Genomic DNA, 25,000 nt, shown 5'->3' with positions numbered 1-25,000 from the left:
TCTAAAACCAATGAAGCATCCACTAGACCAGTCGCTGGTTATCAGTGTTGTGCTTTCGCAGCCCCTGATGCCCGCTACCTCAGAGCCACAGGCCGCTTCAGACTGCCACATGGAGCTGACTAGGTCTCTGGATGCTCAAGGTATTGGACACTCTGAAACTATTCCCTCAGATGGGTCCAGAGCTGCTGAGCAGGCATCTGCTTCTGAGGGTGTTTTCAGACCTACACAGTTGTGTCAAGCCAGCCTCAGCTTCAAAGGCAAAGACTAAAACAGCTCTAAAGGCAAAGAAAGAAGTACAGCATTCTCCTGGACAGACTTCCATGCCTAAGAAGCAGATGCTTAAAATGGCTTAAGACCTAATTACTTTGATCAGGGGTTCCCATCCCCATCCTGATAAGAGGCCTAGGCAAGACACAGAATACGACTCTTCTGATCAGGTTCCATTTCCTCTGACTCCTCTTCTGAACAGGGATACTCTCTTCCTCCCTATGAGGATTCTGATGCTGAAGAATCTATTCCTTCAGCCTCTCCTCAGGAGTATTATTCTGTTTGGGAAACCCTGCATACCATGAGAGAGCATTTTCACTAGGAGAGCCAAGATTAGTCAGAATCTAAGAAAAGGCTCAGACTTTCTTTTACTACCTCAGCACAGACCTCTGGCTAATCCACCATTCTAGACATTGTAGATGTATTTTCAGGGTCCGGCCTGTCTCCTGACTCTTTAGCCCCTGCACCTGTTAAGCCAGACAGATACTACAGGGTTCCAGACTCTCATAAATTTTTATAAAAAAAACCCTGCTGCTGACCCAGAAACTATTTCGCTGGGTCCCAATGAGGTCAAGGCTTCCACTGCAAAAAACCCTGTCCCCTCTGATAGGGATTCTAGGGTACTGGACAGATGGGGGGGGGGTTACACTTCTCCTACCTTGGCTGCAAGGGTCTTGAATTCAGTTTCATATGCTTAAATGTCAGCAATATTTAATGTCTCTGCTAAAACAGAAAATGTTGACAAATTCTGAATGTTCTGATAACAAGGAAATGCAGGATTTATTGCATGCAGCTGAACAAGTGGGAAAGCAAACTTTGCAATGTGATTTTGATTCACTGGAGGCCTCTTGCAGGGCCGCTGTTACGGGTTCTGTCATTAGAAGGCATACTTGGTTAAAGGAACAGAATCTGCCTGATCATGTTAAAGCAAAATTATTGGATGCTCCATTACAGCATGATACTTTGTTTGGTGTTAAAGCAGAAGAGGTGTTGAAGAAAATGGAGGATAAAGTGAAATCTATGCACACAGTTAAGGATTTCTTACAGGTACAGCCACCAAGATTTAGCAGGAACTGGCCTTCTAAGAATTGGTCCTTTCCAGTGTCAGGCCACAGAGAGGCAGATACAGACTCCCTAGAGCAAATCCCAGCCCCAAGGCTCATACAGGCCTAAACAATGGGGTGCTTCTACCTCCAAAAGGGGAGAAGACAAATCACAGCCATACAGGAAACAGTCCCAATGATTTCCCTCTGCCAAGGCCAAGCACTTAACTTTTGGCAGCACCCTTAGGGGGAAAACTAGCACTTTTTTCACAAAATTGGCACATGATCACCCAGGACAAATGGGTCTTGAATATAGTGTTGCAGGGCTACAGGTTGCACTTCCACACCCTTCCAAAGACAAAAGGTATGCCAGACCTGCCACACAATCAATGGGCAGAGGCACGAAAGTAAGATGTTCTTCATCTCACATTGCTGCAGTCCTTACACTTGGGTAGTCCGCTGTCCTCGGTCGGCCCGAATATCAAAGTATAAGGCTGACGTCGGTCAAGGCGCATTTGACTGACATCAGGACGTCAGGGTACAAATGCGCATGACCGACGTCATATCCTCAGTCTTTTTTGCCGCATGGTCCGATGCAGAAGCAGCATTGCAAGTGCCGGTTGGCGTTCTGAGATTTTTCGATTTCGAAGTTTCAGACCGAGTTCAAAGTTGGCTAAGTACCCGTTGGGAATATTTTAGTTTTTTCTTGCCTCCGTGATTTACCGGATGTCAGAAAAAGTCAATAATTGCATTTCTTGTGGGAAACAGATACCGCATAGAGATTATCATACTTTGTGTATTCCTTGCTTAGGGCCTGAGCATGACGTTGTTGGCTGTCGCTCTTGTGCTAGATTTAATAAACGCACTATAAAGAGAAGGTTGGATTGTGCAAGGTTAGTCTTTGGGAAGCGGTGCAATTATAAAATGCCGTCGGATGCTCCGACGCCCGCTTCTTCGAAGAAGCGCAAGGACAAAGCAGTTAAGCCTATGCTAGAAGAACCGTCTGTACCGGACGCTGGTTCTTTAGAGGTGTCGGTGGAGCCGGTGGTTCCACTGGAGGTTTCTTTGTGTTCCCAGGGTGAGACTTTATTATTGCAAGATGTGGCCTCTCAGGAGGCAAGTCAGGCTGAGGGGGCTTCTCAGGTTACTATACTCCCCTCCCTTCCTAGGGTGGCTAGGCCCTCTCCTTCTGTTTCAAAGGCTTCTCCCAGGGGCAGGCCAGGTTTAGCTTCAGTTGGTGTTACCCCTAGCTCTTCAGGAACTGTGCCCAAGAAGCATATGCTTAAAATGGCAGAAGATTTGATTACTTTGATTAGGGGTTCTATGCCCCCTCCTGATAAGAGACCTAGGGTGGAGCCTGAGCTGGGGGTTTTGAGCAGGCTTCAGATGTTTCAGAGTCTTCGGCTGAAGACTTGCAGGAGTACTCTCCTTATTCTGATTCTGAGGTGGATGATTCTACTCCTTCTGCTTCTCCTCCTGAGGATTTTTCTTTTTCAGAAACTCTTCATTCCATGAGGGAGCATTTTAAGTGGGAAGGTCAGGACTTCTCTGATTCCAGGAAAAGGCTTAGGGAATTTTTGTTTTTACCCCAGCATAGGCCTTTGGCTATACCTCCTGTTTTGGATGTAGTGGAAGATGTTTTTACAGAGGCTTCTCTTAATCCTGATTCTTTGCCTCCTGCTCCTGTTAAGCCGGATAGGTATTACAGGGTGCCTGAAGCTCATAAGTATCTTTTTAAGAGTCCTAGGGCAGACCCAGAAACTGTTAGCCAGGGGCCTAAAGGTGTTAAGGCTTTGGTTGTTAAGAATCCGGTTCCTGCAGACAAAGAGGCTAGGGCCTTGGATAGATGGGGAAAGAAAGTTTATACTTCTTCCACTCTTGCTATGAGGGCTTTGAATTGCCAGTTTCACATGTTGAAATACCAAAACTATCTCCTTTCACAATTGAAGTCTAAGGTTGATGCTCTGGCAGAAGGTATTGATTGTAAAGAGTTGCAAGATTTAGTACATGTTTCTGAGCAGGTGGGTAAGCATTCTTTGCAATGTGGTTTTGATGCTGTACAGGCCTCGTCTAGGGTGGCTGCCACTGGGTCAGTTCTTCGCAGGCACGCCTGGCTAAGGGATCAAAATTTGTCTGAACATGTTAAAACAAGGATTTTAGATGCTCCTTTACAATCTGACGTGTTGTTTGGTCCTCCTGTTGAGGCAGTTTTAAAGAAAATGGAAGACAAAGCTAAGTCTATGCAGACTGTTAAAGATTTTTTGCAGGTCCAGCCTCCAAAGTTTAGTAGAAATTGGCCTACTAAGGGGTGGACGTATCCTTCTTATGATTCCCAGTCTAGGGGTAGATCTAGGCGTGGTAGGGGCAGAGCTCAGTGCTCTTTCAGGCCTAGAACAGGAGTTCTCCTGCACAGTCTTGGTGAGGGCAGGGGTCAGTCCTTTCGTAAACAGACCCAATGACCTACCTTTTCAGCTGCCAGAGCCTTCTTGTCTGGCAGCACCTTTGGGAGGAAGGTTGGCACTTTTCAAAGAAAATTGGAGTTTAATTACCCAAGACAGATGGGTATTGGATATCATACACCACGGCTACAGGTTTTATTTCCATACCTTGCCTCCTTTCAAAGGCATGCCAGACGTTCCTCCTCAACAAAGAATAGAGGCTCACAAGCGGGTTTCTCTGTTGCTCCAAATAGGGGCCATACAGCCGGTCCCTATGCCAGAAGTGGGCCTAGGATTTTATTCTCACCTGTTCCTAGTACCAAAGAAGGGGAACACGTGGAGACCAATTTTGGATTTATCTATCCTCAACACTTATCTGGACATTCCCAAGTTCAAAATGTTGACGTTGCAGCAGCTTTTACCTCTGCTGGGCAAAGATCATTGGATGGTAACTTTGGATCTCAAGGAGGCTTTCCTTCATGTTCCTATCAGACTAAGTTGCAGGAAGTATCTGCGTTTTTGAGCTGGGACTTCTCACTATCAGTTCTCTGCATTGCCCTTTGGCTTATCTACTGCGCCCAGAGTGTTCACGAAAGTTCTGGCTCCAGTGATAGCTTTCTTCAGGCTAAAAGGAATACAGATCTATCCTTATTTGGACGACTGCCTGATTCTGGCTCAAGGAAGGAAGAGCTTCTTCATCATTTGGAATATGTGATAGCAGTGCTAAGATGCCTGGGGTATTCTGTGAACGAAATAAAGTCCAGTCTAGTACCCTCTCAAGACATGTGCTTTCTGGGTGTGAGACTGAATACAGCATCCCAGATGGCCTTTTTAACCCCGGACAAACAAAAGAGTCTATCCCTTTACTTCCATCAACTATCTCATCAGTCCGGGCTGACTGCAAGGACAGTCCTTCAAGCCTTAGGGTTCATGGCATCTTGTATTCTGGTGCTTTCCAATGCCAAACTGCATATGAGGAAGCTACAATGGTATCTCAAAAATGTATGGACACAGCACTGCCAGGATCTGGACACTGTCATTCAAATAATACCTTGCATTCAAAAGGAATTTTTATGGTGGGCTCAGGAATGTCACCTAAACAAGGGACTCTCTGACCCGGCCAGAGGCGAGTCAGATTTTAACGACAGATGCCTCAGACAAAGCTTGGGGAGCTCATCTAAATGGAAAGTGGATACAAAACAAGTGGCCTGTCAGACTACAACATCTACATATCAACATGAAGGAGATGTTAGCAGTCCAGTTTGCATTAATAGCTTTCAAGGAATTACTTCTTCCAGGGCAGGTGTTGATTCTAACAGACAACACAACTGTCATGTGGTACATCAACAAGCAAGGGGAGCATTCTTATCCTCTATGCAGGCAAGCAATGATTTTGTGGGAGACTGCTCTCAGTTTACAGCTCAATCTTCAGGCAAGGTTTCTGCCAGGAGCACAGAACTCCTTAGCAGATGTGTTGAGCAGGCAATTATGGATCCCCACGAGTGGAAATTGGATCCTCATGTATTTCAGAAATTGACAGTGTCATGGGGAACTCCAGACATAGATCTGTTCGCTTCTCCACTAAACCATCAGCTGCCAAAGTTTTGCACAAAAGGTTTCATCCCACAGCTTGGAGAGTGGATGCTCTTTCTTTCAATTGGAGCAATCTTCATGTGTATGCCTTTCCACCTCTGCCTCTCCTCCCAAAGGTACTTCTAAAGGTCAGACAGGACAAGCCAAGGATGATTTTAATAGCTCGGATTGGCCTCGACAGCACTGGTACCCATTACTGAGAAGTCTGGTGAAGCCTCCATGGCCTTTGCCTTGATTCCACACCTGTTGTCAGGAGGACAGCCATTTGCTAAATGTCAAGCTTCACTCTCTGCACCTAACAGCCTGGTATATTCTGTTTTGAACCATAGTGGGCCTCCACTTCCTCAGCAAGTTTTGAATGTTATTTTGGAAGCTAGAAGGCCTAGTACAAGGAAAGTGTACGCAGACAAATGGAAGAGATTTTTATTTTGGAGTGCAGCAAATGATTTTGATGTTTCTGAGCCTAATTTGTGTGTGGCTCTTCAATATCTTACTGAGTTACTAGACAAAGGTTTGTCTTTCACTTCTATTAAAGTTCATGCTGCAGCAATTTCAGCTCACTATGATTGCGACCCACCATTGTTTTCTCATCCTTTGTTCAAGCAATTTCTTAGAGGGGCAGAGAATGTAAAACCCCCACGAAGAGCTCCTACTCCTGCTTGGGATCTCAATTTTGTGTTGGAGAAACTCACTCTACAACCTTTTGAGCCTGCAGCTACTTCTGAGTTGAAATATTTGTCATGGAAGACTGCTTTTTTGTTGGCCATTACCTCTGCAAGAAGGGTTTCTGAATTGCAGGCCCTTATGGCGGTTGAGCCTTTCTTGATTTTCCATAAGGATAGGGTATCATTACGTACTAATCCTTCCTTTATGCCTAAGGTGGTTTCTAGTGTGGCTTTAAACCAAACTATTCATTTGCCTACTTTTTATGCAAATCCCCAAAATAAAGGGAAAAGATTTTGCACACTTTAGATGTACACAGGCAGTTGCGTTATTATTTGGACAGAACTAAAGGGTTCAGGCAGTCTCAGCAGTTGTTTGTTTCTTTTGCTTTGAGTTCTCTGGGCAAGCCTGTGTCAAAACAAACTATTTCTAAGTGGATTGGGTTTTGCATTGCTTTCTGTTATTCCCATCATGGCAAGGAGATTCCAGCTGGGATTAGGCCTCATTCCACTAGGGCTACTGCCACTTCAGCAGCTTTATTGAGGGGAGTGGCAACCAAGGATATTTTGGAGGCAGCTACTTGGAGTTCAGTGCATACTTTCTCTAGGCATTATCACCTGCCACTTTACTCTAAATCCAGGGCTGGTTTTGCCACTGCTGTTTTGCAGGGCATTTTGGCAGCTCCTGCTTCCTTGTAGTTAGCCATCCTCCCTTACCTCTGCTTTGGGATTCTACCCAAGTGTAAGGACTGCAGCAATGTGAGATGAAGAACATAGTACAGTTTTGTACCTACCATAAATGTAGATGTTCAAGATCCACATTGCTGCAGTCCAATTTACCCTCCCTCCTTCCCCTCTGTAGTTAGAGGTGGTTGTGTGGGTTGGGTTGTACATATTGTGTATATTGTATATATTGTACATATAGTTAGTGCAAGGGTGGTTGGTTGGTTGTTTGCTGTCTTTTGGTTTTGACCTTTATTTTTAGGGTCTTCTGACATCTGGGGCAAGAAAAGACTGAGGATGACGTCGGTCATGCGCATTTGTACCCTGACGTCCTGATGTCAGTCAAATGCGCCTTGACCGACGTCAGCCTTATACTTTGATATTCGGGCCGACCGAGGACAGCGGACTACCCAAGTGTAAGGACTGCAGCAATGTGGATCTTCGAACATCTACATTTATGGTAGGTACAAAACTGTACTTTTCATCCCTCAGGGACATGAGGGCTATTCAGTGAGTACCACAGCAAGAGCAGGGACAAGGATTTTACTCAAGACTTTTCTTGGTACCCAGAAAGGACAAAGCCTGGAGACCAATACTGGACCTGTCTATTCTAAACACTTTTCTGGACGTCCCAAAATTCAAATTGTTGACTCTGCAGCAGCTTCTGCCCATGCTGGCAAGAAGGCTTGGCTTGTAACTTTGGACCTCAGAGGCATACCTGCATGTCCCAATCAGACAATCTTGCAGAAGATACCTCAGATTCTTAGCTGGCTCAATGCACTACCAATTATCTGCACTGCCCTTTGGCTTATCTACTGCGCCCAGAGTCTTCACAAAATGCCTGGCAGCAGTAATTGCATTTTGTAGACAGAGGAATACAAATATATCCTTACTTGGACGACTGCCTTATTCAAGCAGAGAACAAGGGCATTCTACTGAAGCATCTGGCGTTTGTAAAAAGATTAATTTGCCTAGGGTACACAGTGAACAAAAAGAAATCAAAACTGTTACACCCTCAAGAGAGAATATTCCTGGGTGCAAGCTTAAATACAACTGCCCAGATGGCTTATCTCATGCCAGACCTGACTTCTTACTTAGAAATGATGGCAGCAAAGACCCAGTTATCTGCAAGAAAAATTCTGCAGGCTTTGGGCTTCATGGTATCCTGTATTCTACCAATTCCATATGCAAGACTGCATATGAGGAAACTACAATGGTATCTAAAAAGTGTTTGGACTCAACATTGTCACAGCCTGTAAACAATTACCCTCATTCCCTACCTGCAACAGGAGTTTCGATGGTGGGCCCAGGCCTGTCACCACAACAAGGGACAGCCATTCACTTTACCTACATCCAGGCAGACACTAACAACAGATGCATCAGATTATGCCTGGAGGGCCCACATGGCAGGAAAATGTGTTCAAGGCACATGGCCCGCAAGCCAAATGCATCTTCATATCAATCAAAAAGAGATGCTAGCTGTACAGAATCCCCTGACAGCCTTCAAGGATCTACTTCATCCAGGACAACAACTGATAAAGATGGACAATAATACAGTCATGTGGTACATAAGCAAGGAGGCGCACATTCCTTCCCCCTCTGCAGACAAGCCATGACTTTGTGGAACACAGCATTTACTTATCAAGTACACCTGCAAGCACAGTTTCTGCCAGGAAAGACAAATACTCTGGCAGACGAACTAAGCAGAAACCTCATGGATCCTCCACGAGTGGAAACTAGATCCACAAATCTTCAGCATAACAAGGAAATGGGGATGCCCAGACATCTGTTTGCCTCCCAGCACAACTGCCAACTACAGATATTCTGCACAAGGACTTATCACACAAGCATGGAAAGTGGACGCCCTATCATTCAGTTGGAAAACCCTTACAGTATATGCCTTCCTTCCACTGCCTCTCCTCTTCAAGGTACTACTGAAGGTCAGGCAAGAGAAGCCAAAAATGATACTGATTGCCCCAGACTGGCCACGCCAGTACTGGTACCCAATCCTAAAGAGCTTGTCTTGAGGCCCAGCCTGGACATTACCTCAAATTTCTCATTTGCTGACACAACAAAACAATCGGATCCTGCACAGCCAACTCCGAACCCTAAATCTGGCTGCATGGCTGATAATGTAACCATTCAGAACACACCTCTCTAAAGCAGTTATGGATGTTATTTTGGAGGCCAGGAGGCCCAGCACCAGAAAATTTTATACAGAAAAATGGAAGAGATCCTGTGATTGGAACCAGGCACAAGGAATGGACACGCTTGTACCAAATATTCCTCAGATTTTACAATACCTAACTGAGATGCTGGATAAAGGCCTATCCTTCTCATCAATTAAGATCCATGCCTCTGCCATTTCAGCTCTTTACAATACGGATCCACCTATTTTTTCACATCCACTGCTAAGGCAGTACCTCAGAGGGGTCAAAAACAGACCTCCAACACCTGCATGGGACCTCAATTTTGTCTTGGAAAAGCTCACACTGCCTCCTTTTGATCCAGCTAATACAGCTGAGATAAAATACTGATCATGGAAAACAGCTCTGCTCTTAGCAATAACCTGAGCAAGAAGAGTCTCAGAGTTACGGGCACTAATGGCTGTGGAACCTTTTATTTTCCATCCGGACAGGGTTTCTTGGACAATCCCAACATTTATGCCTAAGGTAGTGTCCAGTGTGGCCCTTAACCAAACCATTCATTTGCCTACCTTTTATCCAAACCCACAGAATAAGGGGGAGAGACTTCTGCATTCTTTGGACATACACAGACAGCTACGCTTCTACTTGGGCAAAACTAAAGCTTTTAGAAAGACTGACCAACTTAGTGGCATATGCAGCAGGATCGCAAGGAAAAGCTATTTCAAAGCAGACTATTTCAAAATGGATAGGCCACTGCATTTGTTGCTGCTATTCACATCATGGCAAATCAGTGCCTAAAGGCATTAGGCCACATTCAACCAGAGCAGCAGCCACTTCAGCCTTCCTCAGAGGAGTACCAACCAAGGGCATTTTGGAGGCTGCAACTTGGACTTAAGTGAACACTTTTTTACAAAGCACTACCACTTACCTCTTTACTCTAAATCCAAAGCAGGCTTTGCCACTGCAGTTCTGCAGTGCCTCATAGCCACTCCTAATTCTATTTAGGCCCACCCACCCAACCTCTGCTTTGGGATTCAACCCAAGTGTAATGACTGCAACAGTGAAACACGAACATAGTACAGTTGTGTACCTACCATAAATGTAGATGTTAGTGTATTCACTGTTGCAGTTCAGGTTACCCTCCCACCCATCCCCCTTTCATTGCTGGGACTTATCTGTACTTCTCTATTCTATACAACCTATGTGGTGTATTTGCTTGTAGATGAAGGTAATGTTTGTTAGTGCATGCTTTTTTATGAGCAGAATTTTTAGCCTATCTTTTAGGGGGCACCTGACATCTGGGGCAAGAAAAACTGAAGAAAATGGCATCTGCTGCATCTTTTATACCCCTGGCGCACTGACGTCAGGGAACAGGTGACAGCAACTGACGCCGGACCAGGACTTTGGAATTCAGGCCGACTGCGGGTAGCCTGCCAGCAGGATATAACCCAAGTGTAATGACTGCAACAGTGAATACACTCTAACATCTACATTTATGGTAGGTACACAACTGTACTTTTTATAGCTACATTTCACAAGTTCTGTTGTAGTGATTCAAACATTTCTAGTACTGTTACGATTTTCAGACTGACTTTTGTAGTGGTTATGGAGAGTATTGTGGTAAAAGTAGTAGATGAATGAACGCATTTATTTGCAACATTTGTCATTGCCATTGTTAGATATGTTCTTTGTTTTTTAGTAGCCTTTCAGTTTTTGGATGTCTGTATTCTGTTATCATTTGGACAGCTGCTGTTCTTTTGAAGAAATATTTTGCAAGTTGTAAAATGTTTTTACTGGTGTGGATAAGAAGGTTTTACATACAAACATACAAGGAGGTGGGGGATGTTCTTCGTCTTCCATTGCTGCAGTCCTGACTATTGGGTATAGTCCGCGTCCCAGTCGGCCCGAATACCAGAGTATAAGGCTGACGTCGGTCATGGCGCCTTAGACTGACGTCAGTACGTCAGGGTACTAATGCGCATGACCGACGTCATTTCCTCAGTCTTTTTTGCCGCATGGTCCGATGCAGAAGCAATTTTGCGAGTGCAGGTTGGCGTTCTGAGATTTTCCGAAACCGGAGTTTCAGACCGAAACAGAGTTGGCTAAGTAACCCCGTTGGGGAACATTTTCGTTTTTTCTTGCCTCAGTATTTAACGGATGTCAGAAAAAGTGAATAACTGTATTTCTTGTGGGAAGCAGATACCGCATAGGGATTATCATACATTGTGTATACCTTGTTTAGGGCCTGAGCACGGCGTTGTTGGTTGCCGCTCTTGTGCTAGATTTAACAAGCGCACTATTAAGAGGAGGCTAGATTGTGCTAGGTTAGTGTTTGGAAAGCGTTGCAATTACAATATGCCGTCGGATGCTCCGACGCCGCTTCATCAAGAAGCGCAAGGACAAAACAGTGAAGCCTAGGGGTGAGGAACCGGCAGTCCCGGACGTCGGTTCTTTAGTAGGCTCAGTGGAGCCAGAGGTTTTGCCAGGAGTCTCCATGGAGTCTCAGGCAGATACTTTATTGTTACAGGATGTGCCCTCTCAGGAGGTAGGCCAGGCTGAGGGGCTTCTGAGGTAACTGTTCTTCCCTCTCTTCCCAAGGTAGTTAGGGCCTCTCCTTCTGTTGCCAAAGCTTCTTTTAGAGGTAGGCCAAGTTCAGCTTCTGTGGGGGCTTCTCCTAGCATTTGGGCTCTGTGCCTAAGAAACATATGCTTAAAATGGCAGAAGATTTGATTACTCTAATTAGAGGTTCTATGCCCCGCCTGATAAGAGGCCTAGGGTGGAACAGGAGTTTGATAGTTTTGTACAGTGTTCACAGGCTTCAGAGTCTTCTGTGGAAGACTTACAAGAGTTCCTACTTATTCTGATTCTGATGTGGATGATTCCACTCCTACAGCTTCTCCTCCTGAGGATTTTTCATTTTCAGAGACTCTTCACTCCATGAGGGAGCACTTTAAATGGGAAGGCCAGGATTACTCTGATTCAGGAAAAGGCTTAGGGAATTCTTGTTTTACCCCAGCATAGGCCCTTAGCTATTCCTCCTGTGTTGAATGTGGTGGAGGATGTTTTGCAGAGGCTTCCCTGAACCCTGACTCCTTGCCTCCTGCTCCTGTTAAGCCTGATAGGTATTATAGGGTGCCCGAAGCTCATAAGTATTTGTTTAAGAGTCCTAGGGGACCCAGAAACTGTTTCTCAGGGGCCTAAAGGTGTTAAAGCTTCTGTGGTTAAAAATCCTGTACCCTCTGATAAAGAGGCAAGGGCTTTGGATAGGTGGGGTAAGAAAGTGTATACTTCTTCCACTCTAGCCATGAGGCGTTGAATTGTCAGTTTCACATGCTAAAATATCAGAATTATCTCCTTTCACAATTGAAATCTAAGGTGGATGCTTTGGCGGAAGGTATTGAGTGTAAAGAATTGCTGGATTTGGTTCATGTGTCTGAACAAGTGGGTAAGCATTCTTTGCAGTGTGGTTTTGATGCTGTTCAGGCCTCCTCGAGGGTGGCTGCTACTAGTTCTGTTCTTCGCAGACATGCCTGGTTGAAGGATCAGAATTTAGCTGAGCATGTTAAGACCAGGATTTTGGATGCTCCTTTACAGTCTGATGTGTTGTTTGGACCGCCTGTGGAAGCAGTTTTAAAGAAAATGGAGGACAAAGCTAAGTCTATGCAGACTGTTAAAGATTTTTGCAGGTGCAGCCTCCAAGTTTAGTAGAAATTGGCCTGCTAAGGGGTGGACATATCCTGCTTATGGTTCCCAGTCTAGGGGTAGGTCTAGGCGTGGTAGGGGCAGGGCTCAAGGTTCATTTAGGCCTAGATCAGAGAGTTCACCTGCTCAGACTTCTGGTGAGGGCAGGGGTCAGTCCTTTCGTAAGCAGACCCAATGACCTGCCTTTTCAGCTGCCAGTGGATTCTCGTCTGGCAGCTCCTTTGGGAGGAAGACTGTCTCTTTTCAAAGAAAATTGGGATTTAATCACTCAAGACAGATGGGTGCTGGATATCATTCATCACGGTTACAGATTTTATTTCCACACAATGCCCCCTTTCAAAGGCATGCCAGATGTTCCTCCTCCACAAAGAAAAGAGGCTCACAAGCTAGTTTCTCAGTTACTCCAGATAGGGGCCATTCAGCCAGTCCCTGTGTCAGAAAGGGGCTTCGGATTTTATTCTCGCCTGTTCCTAGTACCAAAGAAGGGGAACACGTGGAGACCAATTTTGGATTTATCTATCCTCAACACTTATCTGGACATTCCCAAGTTCAAGATGTTGACGTTACAACAACTGTTACCTCTGCTGGGCAAGGATCACTATATGGTAACTTTGGATCTCAAGGAAGCTTACCTTCATGTGCCTATAAGGCTAAGTTGCAGAAAGTATCTGCGGTTTCGAACTGGAAATTTTCATTATCAGTTCTCTGCATTGCCCTTTGGTTTATCTACTGCGCCCAGAGTATTCACAAAGGTTCTGGCTCCAGTGATAGCTTACTTCAGGCTTCAAGGCATTCAAATCTATCCTTACTTGGACGACTGCCTGATTCTGGCTCAAGAAAAGGAAGACCTTCTACAGCATCTGGAATATGTCATAGCAGTGCTAAGATGCCTAGGGTATTCTGTGAACGAAATAAAGTCCAGTCTAGTACCCTCTCAAGACATGTGCTTTCTGGGTGTGAGACTGAATACAGCAGCCCAGATGGCCTTTTTAACCCCGGACAAACAAAAGAGTCTGTCACTTTACTTCCATCAACTATCTCATCAGTCCGTGCTGACTGCAAGGACAGTCCTTCAAGCATTAGGGTTCATGGCATCTTGTATTCTGGTGCTTCCCAATGCCAAACTGCATATGAGGAAGCTGCAATGGTATCTCAAAAATGTATGGACACAGCACTGCCAGGATTTGGACACTGTCATTCAAATAGTACCTTGCTTTCAAAAGGAATTCTTGTGGTGGGCTCAGGAATGTCACCTAAACAAGGGACTCTCTGTGACCCGGCCAGAGGCGAGTCAGATTTTAACGACAGATGCCTCAGACACTGCTTGGGGAGCTCATCTAAATGGAAAGTGGATACAAGACAAGTGGCCTGCCAGACTACAGCATCTACATATCAACATGAAGGAGATGTTAGCAGTCCAGTTTGCATTGATGGCTTTCAAGGAGTTACTTCTTCCAGGGCAGGTGTTGATTCTAACAGACAACACAACTGTCATGTGGTACATCAACAAGCAAGGGGGAACACATTCTTATCCTCTATGCAGGCAAGCAATGATTTTATGGGAGACTGCGTTAAGCCTGCAACTAACTCTTCAGGCAAGGTTTCTGCCAGGAGCACAGAACTCCCTAGCAGATGTGTTAAGCAGACAAATCATGGATCCCCACAGTGGAAACTGGATCTTCATGTATTTCAGAAATTGACAGTGTCATGGGGAACTCCAGACATAGATCTGTTCGCTTCTCCACTAAACCACCAGCTGCCAAAGTATTGCACAAAGGGGTTTCATCACACAGCTTGGAAAGTGGATGCTCTGTCTTTCAGTTGGAAAAACCTTCATGTCTATGCCTTTCCACCTCTGCCTCTTCTTCCAAAGGTATTATTAAAGGTCAGACAAGACAGGCCAAGGATGATTTTGATAGCTCCAGATTGGCCTCGGCAACACTGGTATCCACTACTACGGAGTCTGGTAAGGAAGCCTCCATGGCCTTTACCTCTGATTCCTCATTTGTTATCTCAGAAGGATGGTCATCTGCTCAATGTCAAGCTTCACTCTCTTCATCTAACAGCCTGGCATATTCTCTCTTGAAGCACAGCAGGTCTCAACTTCCTCAACAAGTTTTAAATGTGATTATGGAAGCTAGAAGACCTAGTACAAGGAAGGTGTACAGACAAATGGAAGAGATTTTTATTTTGGAGTACAGCAAAGAATTTGGAGATTTCTGAGCCTAATTTGAGTGTGGCTCTTCAATATCTTACTGAGTTATTGGACAAAGGTTTGTCCTTCTCTTCCATTAAGATTCATGCTGCAGCAATTTCAGCTCATTATGATTGTGACCCACCTTTGTTTTCGCATCCTTTGTTCAAGCAGTTTCTTAGAGGGGCAAAGAATATAAGACCCCCATTAGAGCTCCTACTCCTGCTTGGGATCTCAATTTTGTGTTGGAAAAACTTACTCTACAACCTTTTGAGCCTGCGGCTACTGCTGAGTTGAAATACTTGTCATGGAAGACTGCTTTTCTGTTGGCCATTACTTCTGCAAGAAGGGTGTCTGAGTTGCAGGCCCTTATGGCAGTAGAGCCCTTTTTGATTTTCCATAAGGATAGGGTATCATTACGTACTAATCCTTCCTTTATGCCTAAGGTGGTTTCTAGTGTGGCTTTAAACCAAACTATTCATTTGCCTACTTTTTATGCAGATCCCCAAAATAAAGGGGAAAAGATTTTGCACACTTTAGATGTACACAGGCAATTGAGATATTATTTAAGCAGGACTAAGGATTTTAGGCAGTCTCAGCAGTTGTTTGTTTCTTTTGCCTTGAGTTCACAGGGCAAGCCTGTGTCAAAACAAACTATCTCCCGGTGGATTGGCTTTTGCATTGCATTTTGTTATTCCCATCATGGCAAGGAGATTCCAGCTGGGATTAGGCCTCATTCCACTAGGGCTACTGCCACTTCAACAGCATTTCTAAGGGGGGTGGCAACTAAGGATATTTTGGAAGCAGCTACTTGGAGTTCAGTGCATACTTTCTCTAAGCATTATCATCTTCCTATCTACTCTAAGTCTAGGGCTGGCTTTGCCACTGCTGTTTTGCAGGGCATGTTATCAGCTCCTACTTCCTTATAATTTGCCAGCCTCCCTTTCCTCTGCTTTGGGATTCTACCCAATAGTCAGGACTGCAGCAATGGAAGGCGTAGACCATAGTACAGCTTTGTACCTACCATAAATGTAGATGTTCGAGGATTCCATTGCTGCAGTCCAATACCCTCCCTCCTTCCCCTCTATGTTTAGGGGTGGTTGTGTAGGTGAGTTTACATGCTTATATCTTTTGTATATATTGTTGTATATATTGTACATGTTTTTTGGTGCAGGTTTTTTGGGACTTGTCTTTTGGGTCTTCTGACATCTGGGGCAAGAAAAGACTGAGGAAATGACGTCGGTCATGCGCATTAGTACCCTGACGTACTGACGTCAGTCTAAGGCGCCATGACCGACGTCAGCCTTATACTCTGGTATTCGGGCCGACTGGGACGCGGACTATACCCAATAGTCAGGACTGCAGCAATGGAATCCTCGAACATCTACATTTATGGTAGGTACAAAACTGTACTTTTCATCCATGTCAAGAGGAAGAAAAATTGGAAGAGATCAGCTATGTACTTACATTTGAAGAGTTCAGTGATGGTGATATATTGTGGAAGAAGTGTTGGTAGCCGATAAGACTGACAGTCGCTGAATATAGAAATGACATTTTACCACAGGAAGATGTTGATTATACAGTTCTCCTCAGACTGTTAATTAATGGAAGAGTGCAGTGGTGTGTTGCATTAGCCAAGAGTGTGATTATCCATCTGTCCATTTTTTGAACCTCTTGTCTTCTTGAGGGTCATAGTGGTATAAGCTAAGCAAGGCAGACCCAAATATACTTTTTCTCAGTGTGATTGTCTCCAGCTCATGCTTTGAGATTGCTAGGTAAGTTGAGGTGTATAATTCCTCCAACATGTTTTGAGTTTGCTGTGGGGCAGTGTCTTTCACAGCTTCCAAAGCAAGCACTCATGGGGCATCCTCACATTATGCTCAGACAACATAAAACTGACTCCTGTCAAAGATTTACTCCAAAATCCCTCCAAATTGCAGAGATCTGTAGTGTGTTGAGCAAGTGAGCCAAGCTGTCCTGTAAAGGAACCTAACTTCTGCTACTTGTATCCTTGAGCTCTTCCTACTTTACTGCTAAAAGCTCATGACAGTAGGAGAGGATAAGGGTGTAAACTCATCAGTAGATTAGGGGCTACATCCTGTGACTCTGACTTTCAGGACTACAGTCTAGTGCAAGGCCTGCAGACTACCACTGCTGCACCTATCTCTTCAATTTTCTCCCTACCCCCTCCACCTTCATTCATGACTAAGACCCTAGAATACTTGAACTCCTCCACACGCAGTACTTGCTTTTCTTTTTATATACAGAGAGCAGCCTTTTTTCCACGGAAAAACCATAAACTTTGATTTGAATATGCTCATTTAATCACTGCTACCTCACACTCAGCAGTGAATCACTCCAGTGTGTGAGGAAGATCACAGTCCTTAGAGGCCAACTCATTATCTGCTAACAACAAAGGTGACACCCTTATTTCCTTAGATTAGATACTTTTCTCACTCTAACTGCATTCTGATATTCACTTTATGAAAGCTGCATACAGGATGTGGGGGTGGGACTAGACATGCCACTAGTAGTGTACTGTGCTTGTCTTGAGCACAACTGACTTGATGCTTTGAATGTTAATGCAGCTCTGTTTTCTCAGATAGAAGGGTAGAGTGGCATGCTGTACTGGGCTTAGGATACTTCTTATTGTTATAACCCAACAGGACATTCTGGAGTAGGCATTTGTGTTTTTCTCCAAGCCCACAAAGTATGGTATTGACGGATTTTAATGTCTCCAGCTTCTGTGCTTTGACAAAGAGTTGATGCACTGTTTTATGTTTGCAACAGAATTTGCATTTCACCACTGCAGTCAATGGCTTGACTGTTGGATGAATTATTCTTAGTCATTCTGTCCTTCCTTTTTCCAGGGAGGCTTTGGAGTGTGATCCATCTACAACTGGAACTTTCTCGTATGTCCCTTTTTGAGAATGGGGATCACTGCCCTATTTTAACAGTCTAGAAGTACTGTCCTTGTCTTCCACAGAACACTAGATGGGTTTCACTTTTTTACATTTTTTTGGATAGGGTTTGTGTATTTTCTTTAGGGTTTCCTTTTTTGTTGGTGGCATAAAGAAAAGACGAATATTTGGAGTTGTCGATGTATTTTATGTGAGTTTCTTTATTTCACATTTTCTTTTTTTTTTTTTGCTGATTGAAGGCTTGGAGTGTTTCTCTTCAGCTGGTTAAGGTGTAGTATTAGAAGTCTCAGTTTACCATTTTGGAGTACACTGAATATGCATTCTTAGTGTACCAGAAAGAGCATTCTGTACAGGATCTGTTGTACTTGGGAACCTTAAATGCAACAGTAGTGACCCCTGTAATCTGTTTCTGAACTCTCATCTTCACAGAAGCACTTCAGTTGCAGCATCACCAAATTCATTAAAGCAACAAAACAAAAAAAAAAAAAGTATGGGACATGGTACATGAGTAGGCTGATACAAGAACTGGTGTGGACAGTCATTCATCTGAACTGTAACTCCATATAACTTTAGCTTGTGGAAATTGTAATTAAAAAAACACTTTCAATCTTGTTTTTTAGATTACTATGCCATTATGCCACCAGTTGAGCTGTTTATGGATGTGCCAGACAAAATCAGGAGAGAGCTTTTTTTTCGGGATACTGAACGTGGTGATATTGTTGTTGGCCGTATTACATCCATTCGGGAATTTGGATTCTTCATGACTTTAATCTGCCTTGGAGGCAGTCTTGGAAGAGATATCGAACATCTGGAAATCAGTGTAAGCAGAACTTGTATAAGTGCTAAGAGAAAAGTGGGGAATGCAAACAGAAGAAAAATATTTTATACATGTGAAGTACATGCCTTTTGATTGTTTGTGAGTAGTCATTTTTTTAATGTAGTAAAGTCTTTATTAACTGAACAAAAATAAGAAGTTATGTACTTACCATAATGTTCCATCTGTGTTGTCTATCTTCATTTATCCTTGACCTTTGGGACACAGTTCTGATCATCTGGGCCGGCTTGGCCGTTACACGGCTCGCACCAGCCAAAAACTCTCGAGCTAAGACTCTACCCACAGCACCCCTCTCCAGAATGCCTCTGAATTTGCAGCTACACAGGAAGTCATACGAATGTTTGTAGAATTGAAGAGGCTATGTGGAAGGTCAAACCTGACAAATTACCAAGACAAGCATCCATTCCTCCAAGGAGTCTGCGGGAGGGGGAAGGATGGTGGGGTACCAAGGATAAATGAAGATCAACACAGAACGTTATGGTAAGTGCATAACTTCTTAATCTGATTTCAGTCTTCATTTATCTTTGACCTTTGGGACAGAGTCCCCAGCTACTTGGATCTTGGGTGGCCTTATCTATGGAAGGATGTTCCTGAGGACCATAGAGCCAAAGGATGCTCTTCCCCTTGAGACCAAATCCAATTTGTAATGAGTAATTGTATGTGGAGTAGCCCAGGTTGCTACTGCTCAAATTTCATCCATGGAAGCTTTGGAATGGAAAGCAGTAAACATAGCTATTGTCCTAGTAGAATGTACTTTGACTGGTACTGGTAACTGGATATTCTTTTTATTGTATATGAAAGTAAGTGTCTCAACCATCTTGATAAGGTGACTTTTGAAACAGATTTCCCCATATGCTCAGATTTCCTAAATGCTTCAATTCTGTTGAGGTAGAAGCGTAACTGTCTGTGAACATCCAGCAAATAAGGAATATTCACCTTTTTGGAAACTTTTTTGGCGAGAACAAAAGGCAGGTCAATGGTTTGAGTAAAAGTTTCTGAGATCACCTGGGGATGAAAAGATGGATTGGTTTTTAGTGAAACCCTATCCTTATGAAAGGTCAGATATGGGGGTTTTGAAGATGGAGCTTGTATTTTGGAAATTTTTCTGGCAGAGGTAATGGCCATAAGAAAAATGGTCCCCCATGACAAACTTAAGTGACAAGTAGCCGGTGGTTCAAAGGGGGAAAGTACGAAGGACTGCAGAACTATAGCTGGATTCCAAGGAACTTGGAGGGTCTTCATATGATGGTTTCATCCTCAAGGTTCCTTTCAGGGACATTTTACACAGTCTGTGGGAAATAAGTGAATGGTCTTCATAGCCATTGTGGAAATTGGAAATAGCGGGTAGTCTGACCTTTATGGTAGAAGTTGAGGCTCCTTGTTCGAAAAGCATAGCTAAAAACTCGAACCTTTTTCAATTAGTGCAGAGAAGGGGTTAAGTCCATTATTGTGCTCCCAAATAGAAAATCTTTTCCACTTGCTATTGTAAAGTTTCCTGGTGGAAGGTCTGAGAAGCCAATAAAATTTTCTGGAGAGAAGATACATTTTTCTGCCTAGTGACTAATGGAATTGGAGGAGCCAAGCTGTAAGCTTGAGGTTTGGAAGATCTGGGTGCACCAGTCCCTCTGGATGAAGTAGAAATGGAACTGGGTCCAGAATCCAAGGACTGTGAATCAGGTGAGGCCACAGAAAGGGGAATCAGACATGTCAAGGCCAAAAGGGCGCGATGAGGATCAACTTGCTTCTCAATCTGCTGGTTTTCTTTAAGATGTGGGGGATCAGTGAGGGGGGGGCATAGAGAAGCCCAGAGGGCCGGTCGTGAAGGAGAGTCTCTCAGGGACTCTCCTGGAGGGGGGATTAGGGCAAAATAGCTGCTGCACTTGTTCAGGGCTGATGCAAAGAGGATGCAGCAAGGCTTTCCCCAGTGATGGAAAATCTCCTTCGCCACTCTGAGGTTGAGAGACCATTCATGAGGCAGGAGAATGCATCTGCTCAGTTTGTCTGCTATCCTGTCAGAGGTCTCCCGAGATGTGCATTTCTGTCAGAAAAAGGTTGGAGAATATCGCCCATTGCCACACTCTGAGGGCTTCTCAACACAGAGGGGTAAGCCTTGGTTCTGCCCCGTTTGTTGATGTACCCAGACTACTGACATGTCTGAATTGCAATCGGGCCTGGATGGAGACCAGCTTGGAAAGCTTACAATGCTAAGAGCACTGCTCTCCATTCCAGAACATTGATGTGTAGATTGGCCTCCACTGTGGACTAAGTGCCTTGGACTGTTCTTCCAGGTAATGCCTCCCCACCCCATCTGGGAGGTGTCTGTGGTCACTATGGCCTTGGGTTGGGGAGAGACGAAGGGATGGCGTAAGATAATTTCCTATGATTCCATCCACCAGGGTAAGTCCCTCTTGCAATGATTTGCGATTAAAATGGGATGAGTCACTGGATAGGTCAGGATGGACCACTGGGATGCCAAAAGACAGTGTAGAAGTCTCGTGTGAAATCTTGCTAGCAGAAGTAAGGTAATGGCTGCTGCCCATGGACCCTAAGACTTGAAGGACTAAAAGTGCAGATACCCTGCTGTTGGAAAGTAAGACTTGTACTTAGGATCTTAACTGCTGCCTGTGAAAAGGAAGTGAAGCTGTAAAAGTGGTGGTATTTAGACGAGCTCTTGTTAACTCTAGGTCTTGAGCCAGAGTGAGTTGAGATTTTGGGTGGTTGACTGTAATGCTCAGGTGAGCATACAGATGAACAAAATCTGTTGCTTGGAGTTGTAGATGCCTGGTGGGAGCTGTGATGAGCCAGTCATGTAGATAAGGAAACACCCAGAACCTGTGCAGTGTCAAGTGAGCTGTTATTGCTGCAAAACATGAGCACCCTCAGGGCTGTGGTGAGGCCAAAAGGCATCACTCTGAACTGAAAATGACTGGCTCCTAACTGAAAGCGGAGGAACCTTTGTAGCGTTTGTCCATTTTATATGGTAATACGCATCCTGAAGATCCAATCATTTTCTCTAAGAAAGATAGAACAGATTGTACTATGGCTTTGCAGAATTTTGCATGTTGATAAAACTTGTTTAAAATGCTGAGATCCAAAATTGGTCAAGTCCCCTGTCTTTGGCACCATAAAGAACCGTGAGTAAAATCTGTATCCTGTTTGGTCTGGTGGGACTTCTTGGATGACTTTTTTTTTTAGCAGCCTTTGAATCTGATTGGGTGGAACATCAGGGTATCATCATCTTGAACTTGGAATAAGTGTAAAGGGATGTGGCAACCTCTGGCAATGATCCTTGGCATTAAAGTGTCTGTCATTTCCTGCCAGGTTGTCCGGTACAAGGAGAATCTTCCCCAGACTGCTTCCTGAAGTAAGCAATCGGGCTTCCTTTCAGGAATGCTTGTAGGGAGACTCTCTGGAACCCTGATTTTGCAGGCCACCTCTCCCTCGTAGGTGTCATTTCCATTGGAGTTCCCCCTCTTCCCCGAGGGGAGCCACTACTGTGTGTCCTAATAAGGCCTTTGGGATTTTTTGAACCACATCTTTCCGCACCTGTGGTTCCTAGAGTAGGACCATTGGGGAGTCAAAAAACGAATGCCCACTGCATCCTTTACATCTTTTTTGCACGTGGCTAATGTGTCTTTGACTTTGGGGGTGAATATGGAAGATTTGTCAAAAGGAGTATTGACATAAAGACTTAAATGGCTCCACATACTCACAAGCGCATCCAGGTGTGTTGCCTTATGGCAGTGCTGGAACCCACTGCCTTTGTCATCCCTTAAGCTGCATGTGTGATGAGCCTCTTGCACAAGTTGGAAATGGACTCAGGGTAGCCAGCTGGAAGGCCACTTTATCTTGGACCTCTTCAGACATGGCTCTTGCATGGGTATACAACTCGATCAGATCCCTCTGGAGCCTAGTAAAGTGTGCCATAAAATTCAAGGACTTGGAGCACAGGTAGATGATGCATACACTCGCTTTCCAAATCTGCCCATCGCCCTGGACTTTCAGGAGGATGAACAGTGGAACTCTCTTCCTTCAGTTCTTTTTTGGTGACTGCTGCACCCACTATGCCATCTGCTGCAAAACTTTTAGTCCAGTGCTGGTGGTCCTCTGCAGCTGAAAGGATTTTGTCCAGTCTTCTGGGGATTGGCTGTACATAATCAGGGGCCTTCCAAGCCTACTGCTCGATCAATTCAATTTAATAAGGTCATCAGCAGGAGGAGTCACCCAAGAAGTAGATGGGCAAGAATCAAAAGCTTGTAGGTACAGACTCCTCAGAGGTAGGGTCTTTGGGCTTCCCTCTGTTTCAATATTTCTAGGATGTCTGCAAAGGAGACATCTTCTTGGGGTGACTGTGGGGAACCCTCCCCATCATCCAAGTCCATGTCTTCTGTGACAAATTGTTCAGGAGAATGAATGTTTCCTCTTGCACATCTTTTTCCTGGGTGCTTCCTCAGTGGGAATCTCTGCGGAGGACTTTGAAGAGGAGGGGCCCTGCACTGAGGTATCCTGCAATCTTGCTGCTTGCTGTCCAGGCGTGGAGGTTGGTGGTGGTTCTGGATGAGAGGGAGTCCTGCGATACTTTGATACTGGAGGGGCCAGCTGACAGCCTGCAAAGGCCAGTGCCCTCTCTCCATAACATGGAAGGCAGGTCCCCCTGAAGAGGGATGAGAGGCCGGAACTGTGGTTCCACTCTGCTCAAAGAAACCTGCCCCTGAAGCAGGATCTAAGGAAGAGAGCCAACATCAGCTGAAGTTCAGATAGTCAAGGACAACTCAGAATAAAAGATAGGAGCTGATCTGAGACTCCACACCAGGCAGCAGAGCTATAGCCCCGGAAGTCTGTTCTGATGGGACCGTGGGAAAAAGCTGTCAGCACCAGAGGTGCTGGAGGAACTGGAATCATAAACTCTAAGCCTTCAGTTAAGGTTAGAGGAGGAAAAGTAGGTGAAGTTCTGGGAGAGAACACCCCATCTTCCGAAGGGAGTGGGGCCTGGGAGGTAAAGACCCCTAGCCACGAAGAGCTGATCCACCAGCTTTACAGAATCAACTTCAGTCAGACTCCTGTAGGAACTGGTTGAGAAGCCTGAGGAGATTCTGGTCTAAGAATGGGTTTGGGAGCTGTCCCATGAAGGGGTCAATTTTGAAGGGGGAATATATTGTCCTGGGTATATCGAATATATTGTTTCGGCGCCAAGGATGGTGTCTGTTCCATAATTTCTGAAAGTGATACTGGTGTAGTTAGTACCAACAGGGAAGTCATCTGTACTGAGGTGGCTAGCACCGAGACGAATGGTGCAGATGTAGTAATGGCAGATGGTACCAGGGAAGTGGGATCTGTGACTTTTTTAGTCTTAGACTGTAGTGCTGCCAGCTATCCCAGTTCTCAGAGGAAGAAGAGGGGGAAGAGGGTGAAGATGTATCGGATTTGGATGCCTCCTCAAAAGGTCTTAATTAGACCTTTTAAGATTAATTTATTTCTCCTTTTTACAAGACCCCGTGACAAAAAAGCTTGGCAAATTGTACAGTCTTGCTGAAGATGCACCGGGCCCAAGCAGTGCACACGAGTGCCCATCTGAGTTGGGCATCTTCCTACTAGAACCATGGCATTGCTTAAACCCGGTTGTTCCTTTGGATTTGTCCACCATGTTGACAGAAAAAAACAATAGTCAGACAGCACTCGTACACACAGAGGGAGGAAATGGCTACCAACAATGGTAGGCCAGAACTACCAAAGAGCGGTAGGGAAGGAAAAGTACTACCAATGGTAGTAGACAAGAATACCTAAAGGCAAAAAACGACATACTCACTCATTTAAACCAAGAGCACACCGGAGTGTTGGGAGAGAGGTATAAACAAAAAGGCATTGTGGGTAGAAGAAATATAACCATTGATGATACGTAAAGATTTAAGTAATCATACAGAAGGAAGTAAGCAAAGGAGTAGAGTAGAATTATGAGAAATTTATTTAGCTGATGATAGAACCTGGCTGACGCGTCTTGTGACAAGAGCAGGAAACAAGATCTGAGGTATCTGGAGAGTGGTATTGTGGGTAGAGTCTTGGCTTGAGAGTTTTTGGCTGGCACGAGCTGTGTAACGGCCAACCTGGTTCTGAGGATCAAAACAGTGTCCCAAAGGTAAAGGATAAATGAAGATGACAACATCAGCGCATAAATTTACAGTTGAGCATTTGTTTTACAGTTATTCGGTTTCCCTTCCATTTTCCATTATGCAGTTGTAACAGCATTTTTATTTTTATACATTTGTGCTTGGTGTTTTGTTACACAGTACAACTGCATCACGCCATGTGATGAGTTAGGTGCTTCGTTGCATTTTGACAGTATACGGATTTATTTGTATCATTTTTTTTAATAAAACATTTTGTAAACATTTTATGCAAACCATGAATGAAACAAATTTAGTGTTTTCTTGAGTGGTGTCATGTTGGGCAGAGGTGTACATGTTTTTCTATGTGTGTT

General features: G+C 44.5%; 1 protein-coding gene across 1 annotated transcript in view; it reads left to right on the top strand.

Annotated features, from left to right (window-relative positions):
* Nucleotides 1-25,000, top strand: part of TTC14 (tetratricopeptide repeat domain 14) — a 1,552,254-nt gene that overhangs the window by 231,611 nt on the left and 1,295,643 nt on the right. The window contains exon 4 of the mRNA XM_044070762.1: nucleotides 18,311-18,510. Coding sequence (XP_043926697.1) covers nucleotides 18,311-18,510 — 200 coding nt within the window. The remainder of the gene's footprint in view (nucleotides 1-18,310; nucleotides 18,511-25,000) is intronic.

This window comes from Protopterus annectens, chromosome 4.part1 (assembly GCF_019279795.1).
Source record: "Protopterus annectens isolate FY-2018-M chromosome 4.part1, PAN1.0, whole genome shotgun sequence".
Lineage (NCBI taxonomy): Eukaryota > Metazoa > Chordata > Ceratodontiformes > Protopteridae > Protopterus > Protopterus annectens.
This window is presented reverse-complemented; position numbering and strand designations above follow the sequence as displayed.